At 53.3% G+C, this 9,325-nt stretch overlaps 1 protein-coding gene across 1 annotated transcript in view; it reads right to left on the bottom strand.

Moving 5' to 3' along the window:
* Nucleotides 1-6,488: 6,488 nt before the first annotated feature.
* ADAMTS15 (ADAM metallopeptidase with thrombospondin type 1 motif, 15) overlaps nucleotides 6,489-9,325 on the bottom strand; it is a 25,117-nt gene continuing 22,280 nt past the window's right edge. Inside the window, 1 exon segment of the mRNA XM_010844724.1 lies at nucleotides 6,489-9,319. Within this exon segment, the coding sequence (XP_010843026.1) occupies nucleotides 9,078-9,319 (242 nt within the window). The 3' untranslated portion in view covers nucleotides 6,489-9,077.

The following is a 9,325-nucleotide window of genomic DNA, read 5'->3' as shown; positions in this document are numbered from 1 at the left end:
TGGGAGCGAGAGGGTGAGAATAAGAGAAAGAAGCTGGAGACAGGTGAACCCTACCCAGCGGGTAAGCGGTCAGAAAACAACCCCGGTTGGTGGATAAGGTAGCCCCTTAAAGAAAGTAAAACAGATTGGGAAAACTCTAGGCATGGTAGAATCACTCTGGAGAACAATTTGGAAATAGCTCATCATGAAGTTGAATGTGCAAATTCTCTATGTCCAGAAATTCCACCCGTAACATCTCTCACGCTCTGGAGAGTATGTACAGGAATCTTCCCAGCAGAACTGTTTGTATCAGGAAAATTCTGGAAACAATATAAATGTCCATCATTCCTATCTAAGTAATGAAATAATACACCAGACTGGAAAGTGAGCGAACTAGAGTTACTCGTACCCACGTGAATGACTCCTACCGACGGAACGTTCAGCAAGGAAGGTAAGAAGTCAAAGAACACCTGCTGGCAAATGCAGGTGCTACCCTGCGTGTGTGATTGAAAAGCAGGCCAAGCAAACTAGGCATCGTTTAGGAATACAGACATATGTAGTGAGAGAGGAAGGAATGGCTGGGGATGCTAAACACCAAATTCAAGGTCATGGTTACCCCTCCCCAACCCCGAGTGGAGGAGGAGGGGCACCAAGGAGGAAGCATCCACAGGGGGCCTCAACTCTGCTGGTGATGTGTTATTTCTTACACTGGGTGATTAGCATCTAGGCTTTATTTTATTAATCCTTGTTCCTTATATGTGACAAATATTTAATAAATATTTTAAGGAAACAACAAACAACTTATGGAAGTTTCCAGGGAAAAGGAAGAGTCATGGGGGGTTGCTGGACTCCCTTGGCACATGAGGATGGTTTGCTCACATCTCCTCATCCTTTTCTGCTTCTTTGACTCAAAGCAGCACAAACCGTCTAAGGTTTCTGGGGCGTCTCTGAACTCGAGGTTCATTTGGCTGCAGAGTGGTTCCGAGAGCCAAATACCAGCCCTAAAAACCTCAGAAGAAGCTTCCCTGGGAAACATACCAAGAGAGCACTCAAGTGCATCAGCTTCCTATCAGGAGAGGTTATAGGAGGATTTCTTTTCATTGTACTTCAATGTACATTGCTTCACAGATACTGCGTTTTTTGCAGAGTGATGGTTTGCAGTGACCCTGTGTTGAGCAAGTCTATCGGCATAACTTTTCCAGTGGCATTTGCTCATTCATGTCTCTGTGTCCCATTTCAGGAACTCTCTCAGTGCTCCAGATTGTTTTACTATGATGACAATATTTGCTGCAGTCATCTGTGATCAGTGCTCTTTGATGTTAGTACTACAAAGAGATTATGATTCACTGGAGGATCAAATAATGGTTAGCATTTTTTAGCAGTAAAGTATTTTTGAATCAAGGTATGCATATTTTTTAGACATATTACTGTCGTACATTTAATAGACTATGGAATCGTGTAAATATAAGTTTTATAGGCACTGAGATGGAGAAGGCAACGGCAACCCACTCCAGGGTTCTTGTTTGGAGAATCCCACAGACGGCGGAGCCTGGTGGGCTGCCGTCTATGGGGTCGCACAGAGTCGGACACGACTGACACGACTTAGCAGCAGCAGCAGCAGGCACTGAGACTGAAGAACTCATGCAACTCGACTTATTACAATTTTCACTTTATTGCAGTGATCTGGAACAGAGTCTGCAGGATCCTCCAGGCCTGCTGTATAGGGCTCAGGGCATGTCTGGGTTGTGTTAAGAAGTCCTTTAGAAACCACATAACACTGCCTCAAGAAATGCTCTAAGTCATTCCAAGAAATCTTTCAGGGAAGAAAGAAACATTGGTCACTGAAGAAAGGACATTTTCTTCCCTGCCATAGCAAGAGGCTGACGAGGCCTCCTAGAGCCCAGCAGAGCAGGGAGGAGCCTAGTTCTGGAACGGAGCAAACTTGGGCTTAAACCTTGGCTCCACCACTTGCCAGGGTGACCACACAATTCACTTCACATTCTGAAAGCTCGGTTTCAGCATCTGGAAGGCTGTGAAGGTCAACTGGGATCATGTTTGTAGGTTAATCAGCGCCTGCACAGAGCAGGGTCTTCTTAGACCCAGAGGGGATCAGCTCCCTCACCCTCTTGGTCTGACGCTTGTTCCCAGGGAAGCCTCTGCCTGGAGTCACTCTCTGATGGTCACATGGCCCCAGGCCCTGCGCTCCGTGTGTGTGTGTGTGTGTGTGTGTGTGTGTGTGTATGTGTGTACAGGCTGGCTGGGCCATATTCCCTTGCTCTGCAGACCCAGGCCCACGAAAGTGTGTGACAGAGTCATGGCAGAAGAAAGGAGCATTGGTCATTGAAGAAAGGTCATTGTCTCCCTGAATACACTTCCTTAGGCCTCCCAAAGTCTCTTTCCTCAACATCCCCCAACACCACCACATCTGTTGGGGGGAACCTCTGACTGAAACCTGGCCTGGCACCACAGTAACCATTTGTATGAGTTACTTTTCCCCAGAAGATTAAGGAGATAAGTTTCCTCAGAATTTATAAGCCACCACCAACTGGACAAATTTGGTAAAGGTCATGAGGAAAGAGGAGACTCCAGTCCATGTGTCCTCCCAGAGTCCTCCTCTCTGGAATCTGTCTTGGCTGAGCAATATACACACCACCAGGAAGGACCCTGAGTCGGCATGATTGGCCAGAGACAAGCGGGAAACTAATCCCATCACCATAAAACCCAAGACTGCTAGCTTCATGGCAGAGCAGTCCTCCTGGGTTCCCTCACCCTTCTGCTCTGCACCCGGGTGCCCCTTCCCAATAAAGTCTCTTGCCTTGTCAGCACTTCTGTCTCCTCGGACAATTCATTTCCAAATGTTGGACAAGAGCCCCCTTGTTAGGAAGTGTGTCCCTTCCTGCAACACCAGAAGTCTCTGCCAGATGAGTCATGGTGAAAGGGACAGGTCCTCTCTGCCGAGTCTAGAAGTCCAGCCCATGGGGTCAGAAATCCCAGACAGCGGGGGCCTAAACCCCTGCATATACCAGCTAGGACTGTGGCCTGTGGAGCAGGGGAGGGCATGGGCAAAGGGGACTGTGTGTAACAATTGTCAGCTACATATGGGCACTTGCCATCTACCTCTGCAAGGATTAGATCACGTGCTGCTGCAGCTGCTGACCGTTGGCACCTGCTGAAGGAGTTCAGGGTTGAGAGCAGAAATGAGACGCTCTGTGCTTGGGAGAAACTGGCAGAACAGGTCTTCAGATAGTTAGATATTTTCATGTGCCGATTTTATGAGCCCAATTCTTCTATCTCCTCAAATCAAGAAAAGCACTAAAACTCTTCGTGGTGACAGCTATTTCTCATGACTAGCAGAAAGCTCCATGAGACCAGCAGAAGCCTTCTGGAAAAACATATGTGCTCGATTGCATGTACTCCCGCTTCACCAGAATCACATATACACTGTCCTTCCCCAGGACCTCTTCAGAGTAGTTTCTCAGAGCTATCTGAGGTGCTGTGTCCTGGGCTGCAGTTCTCATCCTGCCCCAATAAAACTTGACTCGCAACTCTCAGGTTGTGCTTTTCTTTTTTAAGTCAACACAATTCAGGGATGCAGCAGCGGCCTCATCAGCCTCCAAGCCTTCACCGTCACAGCATCTGCACCGTTGCCCCAAACCCCGCTGTCCTTGGGCAGACTCCCTGCCTCTCGCTCTGTCTTGCCCTTTCTGCCAAGATCACTCTTCCTTGGAAGGAATTAGCTCTGCCTCTTCCTCAGAATGCCTCTGGAAGCCAGGAACTGTTACCTCCCTCAGCAACTTTCTGGCCCGTGTTTGGAATGTGATTTACGTTACTGACTGCAAGTGCAAGAGAAGGCAAGGCCAGGCCCTCCCAGCAGAGCGCAGGGCTGGGTGGTTCCAGGTCCCCTGCAGGCAGGGAGGGCCCCCTTCCGGGGAGCAGTGAGGGGTCTCTGCCTCTAGGGCCCCACAGTGTGGCGGTGGGGGGCGGGGGGGTCTCTTCCCACGATGGTCCAATGTGGATACCACTGCAATGCCCTCCCAGCCCAAAGGGCCGGCGGGTGAGGGTCTGTCTGGGGAGCTTGAAGGAGAAACTAGGTTTGCTGGGACTTGCTGCTGGGACTGCAGGCTTCAGGCCTGACTCAGCCGGCAGGACTGGGTGCAGGCCAAGGGCCATGGAAAGACTTGGGGTCACACACGCGGCCACGGGCTGAGCTAGCTCAACCGCTGGGGCAGCCAGGGCTCACTGGGCAGGGGAGTGCGGCCCAGGGAGTCAAGACCTTTATGCAATTATAAAGGCTTTTTCTCCAGTTTGGCAAGAAGACATTCCTCTCCCGAGGAGGAATTACGAAGCAAATTGTTCCTGACTCTCTTCAAAGGCCAGGGAGGTTAGGACACTCCTTCCTTCTCCAGGAAGCCTAAGAACACAGGCAGGTTTGTCTACTCCACGCTTCAGTGTAAGTCGCTGCCTCTGGTACCTTGACAGAGGCGCTCCGAGCCCCCAGTCTGGCTGCCGGTGGGACGCACACTTCTCCTCTCCCTCTTTTCTGAGACTTTTTTTCCCCTGTGGACCATTTTTAATGACTTTACTGAGTTTGTTGCAATATTGCTTCTGTTGTCTTTTATGTTTTTGGTTTTTTGGCCTCCAAGGCACCTGGGATCTTAGTTCCCTAATCAAGGATCAAGCCCACAGCCCCTGCATTGGAAGGCAAAGTCTTAACCACTGGACCACCGGGGAAGTCCCTCCGCTTCCTCCTTTATTTGCTGCAATACAATAAGAAATACATGTGCTGGTCCTTGTCGCCTGGTTCCTGATACAGAATTCCTGAAACACTTGTGATTTCCTGGCTGACAGAGATGCTAGAGGCTTCCTTCTGTTCTATCATTTGGTCTTTGATGCTGGTTTCTGTACAGAGCTCCTAAATTCTTGGAGTTTCCCACGTGAGGAAACCTCCATTAAAAATCCCTCAGCTATGCAGATGGGAACACACTATATGGTTGGGAAACTATTCTGGATTAGTCAACACACCCACGTGCTGAGAATGACATGCCCCAAGCCCACATGCGTGGGGATCCTCCTGGACCTTGCCCCGGGTACCCCCTCGCCTGTTTGCCTGTGTCCTTCATCATGTCCTCTATGATAAACCAGGAAACACAAGCTAACATTTCCCTCAATTCCATGAGCCATTCCAGCTCAGAACTGAGAGGGAATCATGGGAACCCTCAGCTTTGTAGCCAAGTAAGTCAGAAGTATGGGGGCCCTGGGAACCCATTACTTGTGACTGGTTCTGTAGTGTGGGCAGTCTTGTGAGACAGAGCTCTTAACCTGTGGAAACTGATGCTAATTCCCAAAATGACTTTAACTAGAGGACACCCTGTTGGTGTCCAGAGAGCTGGAAATTGGTTGGAAAGTGGGGGGGGGGGACAAACATAAATTTGGTGTCATAAGTGTTGCAGGTAGAGAAACAGCTTTTCCTTTACCCTCCAACCCTTGGGAACTTTTCCTCTCAGAGCTTTTACTGGCAATTGCTGCAATGGAAAACAGGAGGGACAACAAAAATAACAACCCCAAAAATGTGACAACATTTTGGGTAATTTTATAAAGATCTTATAGTTGCTGACTGCCAGCTGAGACATCAACCCCAACAACCCCTTCCGGATGCTGTCCAGGCTCCCAGTAGCTTGGAGAGCCAGGCAGGCTCTTCTGCCCCCTGCTCCTTCCACCAGAAATTTCTGTCAAGTGCTGAAGCTTTGTCCAAGCCCCCTTCCTGGCCCCTCACCCTGGACCCCTCTCCAGAAGCAGCCCACCCATCTCTGAATCCCAAATTAAAACCAAATAATCACCCACCAAAGTTGACTGCTTAACTGTGCCTGGAAACCCAGACTATAAACTTGAACACACCCTGAAGAAACAGGAAATCTACCTTCCTCCTAAATCTCATGGACCCCCTCCCTCACTGGGCAGATTAGGAAATGGGGCTCCAGAGACCGTCTCGGATCTGAGATCACTGCAAGTTTCTCAACTCTTAGTTGGATGTTCTTTAAAATATGTCATGCTTCTACCCCACATGGAAATCTAGCCTCGTCCAACCAAACCGGGACTAGGAAGAAGGAAATATTCTCCAGACGGAATGAAGCTTTCTCTCTGGAAATCTGGGATCCCTCCTAAGGAAGCTAGCGTACTGGGCCCCCTAACCTCGGTCTAGCCCCAGAGGCCGCCCCTCAGGCTGCCTGCATAGCTATTCCGTCTGGTGCCCACCCCCAGCCCCCTCTCAGCAGGGTATGCCCCTCCCCATCAGCTCTCCTCCCTTGATTCCTCCCCCATGCCCCACTCCCCCAGACCCAGTGCGCCTGCTCAGCCCAGGCCGACCCCCCTTTGCACTCACTGCACCTGTCACCACCTGGATCTTTTCCAGCCTGGGCGCTCACTGCACGGGGCAGGGACCCAAGGTCTGGCCCTCAGCGGATGCTGAGAGAAGGTATGTAGAGAGAAGATGAAGGCATGGAGGCAGGACACGGGTCTTAAATACAACTTTATTGGGAGCAGGCCGTCGTCCCCGCGGCGGCCCGCTCCCACGTATACACAGTATACACAGCCCCGCCAGCACCCAGGTCCTTCCATCCTTCTACAGCACCCGGAATGCAAAAGAACCAAACACAAGAGGGGCTCTGTCAGTGACAGTGTCTAGCGCCTTTGAGAGCCAGCACCCAGGCCGAGGACATTCAGGACCTTCCTCCGGTCCTCAGCTCCCCACCCCTGCCCCAACATGGCAAGACCCGCGAGGCTGGGCTCCTCCAGTCAGTGCACGTGACGGGCAGATCCTTACTGGTGCGCGCCCCACCCAAGAGGTGGCTGCAGCCCCCAGCACGTTCCTCTTCTTCCACAGACACAAGAGATCACCGTAACTTTTTGCTCCGTCACCAGAAACCTGTGCCTTGAGGCTTCTCTCTGCTCAAAGAGAAGAGTATGTTCTTGGAGAGTACGGTTGGATTAGTGATGTGGTCCCAGACAAGACATACCTCCCAACTTGTCTCACTCGTGCTTCTTTTCAAAAGGAAATTAAAAAAAAAAAAGGTAAAAGAAAAACATCACGACAGAAAAGAGCATCGAGACCCAGCTTGTGTCAGGAACAAGATTGGTTGTCCCTCCTTAAAATGATTCATCAGGCCGCTCTGCTAGGGGCCAGACGCCCCCACGGACGGCCTCTCCCTTCCCACCCACCCTTCTGCACACCCCCGCGCCACCTCGCCTCTCCTCACCAGGCAGGCGTGCACCGAGCGGGGGGCAGTGCTATCGTCAGCCGGCGGGGGTCCACCTCTGCCCGGCAGCCCCCCAGCGTTCACTCAGGCAGGAAGGGGGTTCATCCTCTCTGCCTTCTTCAAGGGTGACAGCAGCCCAGCCTAAGACACCCGCCTGCCCTCTGCCCCCAGCAGGAGCTGGTTCAAGGGCTCAGCCAGGGTTAGACCAGGATTAGAACACGGTCCCAGGCTCACTGGCTGGCCCGCTGGTCTGCAGACTCTGACTTGCAGGGAAACCCGATAAAAGTGCTGCCTGCCTGTCACTTCACTGGGGTCCAGGACTCGCCACCTGTACTCAGAACCAGAATCTCTGGTGTCCGTGCTAGCGCAGCCGCACCCTCAAGAAATACCCTGCTCAGCCAAAGAAGCTCTAAGCCCAAAGCATCTTCCCACTCGGAGCTGCAGGAAATATCCCGGTTTCCATTCCCCTACCATATCTCTGAGACAGACAAGTCTCCAGCAGCACCAAGGGCCCCTGGGTCAACTAACTGATTGCTGCTGCCTCCTGAAACCTGTCCCCAAGGCACCTGAAGAGAGAGACCCTGTCACATTTGGGGGCCTGGGGGATGGCTGGGCTGTGGGAGGCAGGAAACAGGCACCCTAGTTCATCTCTGCATCTGGGCAGCTCAGTCTATGGAGGACGACAGCCGGGGCTGCTGGAAGCACCAGGGTCACCACTGCCCTGGGGAGGGAAGGGTGTGTACCCAGAGAGCAGACCTGAGGTAGCAAACAGTGAGCCCCGTTATCCAACTGTGGCCTGTGATGCAGTGGGACGGTTCTCAGGCCAGACCACGTGCGGCTCTTCAGACGATGTCCACCTGGACATTTGGCACCTGGCCCTTCTGGGCGTGTCCCACATCCCCCCAGTGGGGTCAGCACCATGGCAATGCTGGTTTAAGATAACAGCCTCATTTATACCTGCCTCCCTGGAGGAAGAAGCCATCAGAACTGGGGCCTTCTCCTCCCTCCCTAGGGTGACATGCCCTCAAAGCTTAGCCCCAGAGACAGCAGCCCCTTCCAGATCACCCTTCAAAGTCACTGCTTCAGCAACAGAACCTGTCACCCCTCGAAAGTTTCAGCATCTCTTTTGGATGGTCGGATCCCTCGTGAAGAAGACAACAATCTCCATGCTGACCGCCTGCCTCCACCTGCAAAGCCTCAGAGGACACCAGCACACAATCCCTCCCACTAGTGTGGTGGCCAGACGACGCCGGGAGGAGGGACGGCCGAGAGAGGAAGGAAGATGCAGCCAGGCCACTCCCCACCCCTGCACACCCCTCATTCCACATGGAGTGGCCCAGGGTCCGGTTACACCTGTCCTGGCCCTGCCCCTCAACTCTGCCCACCCCCAGCCAGTTTTCACTGTTGAGTCCACGTCGGGCAGGAAAGAAAGTGGCTGAAAGCACCAAAAAGACCTGCCTTGTTCAGAGATGGCTCAGAGCCCTGGGGGCCCCTGAGGGTGCCAAGCTGCCGGGCCATGGCTCTTCCAGCAGCCTGTGACCTCCCTGCGGGGGGCGTGGTCCCTGAAGTTCTGCTGGGAGGCGCCTGTCCATCCTCCTGTCCCTGGGAGGCTGGGCCTGTGCCTCCTGCCCAGCTCTGCACCCTTCTGAGCTTCACCGTGAGGCTGACCCCGGAGGAGCCGGGCATGAGGTAGACTGTGCCTTCGTGACTTCGCTTCCCCGCCCAGGTCCTTGTCCCTGGATGTGGGTGACCTCATGACCTGGGCCGCGGACCACTGCCTGTGTGGGCAGCTGGCAGGGAGGCGGCAGCATGATGGGCCCGACAGTGGGCAGGAGGGTCACCGGCTCAGCACGGCCTCAGGATGCAGAAGTCCAGCTCCTGGGGCTTCCGGCGCAGGTCGCACTGGTCACGTGCCAGCAGCCGCCCTCCGTGGCCCAAGCACTTGAGCGGACGCCTCTTAAACCCCCGGCCACAGCTCTTGGAGCAGGGCGACCAGGCGCCCAGCTCCCAAGTCGGACAGGGCTCCCCGCAGCTGCGCGTCTCCGCCGGGCGGTGTGCAGCATCACAAGTGGATGCCCCGCGCTGCCCTGGGG

The sequence above is a fragment of the Bison bison genome, unplaced genomic scaffold (genome assembly GCF_000754665.1).
Source record: "Bison bison bison isolate TAMUID 2011002044 unplaced genomic scaffold, Bison_UMD1.0 scf7180017864205, whole genome shotgun sequence".
NCBI classification, from domain to species: Eukaryota; Metazoa; Chordata; class Mammalia; order Artiodactyla; family Bovidae; genus Bison; species Bison bison.
Note: the sequence above shows the minus strand (reverse complement) of the source record. Positions and strands in the feature narration are given on the sequence as shown.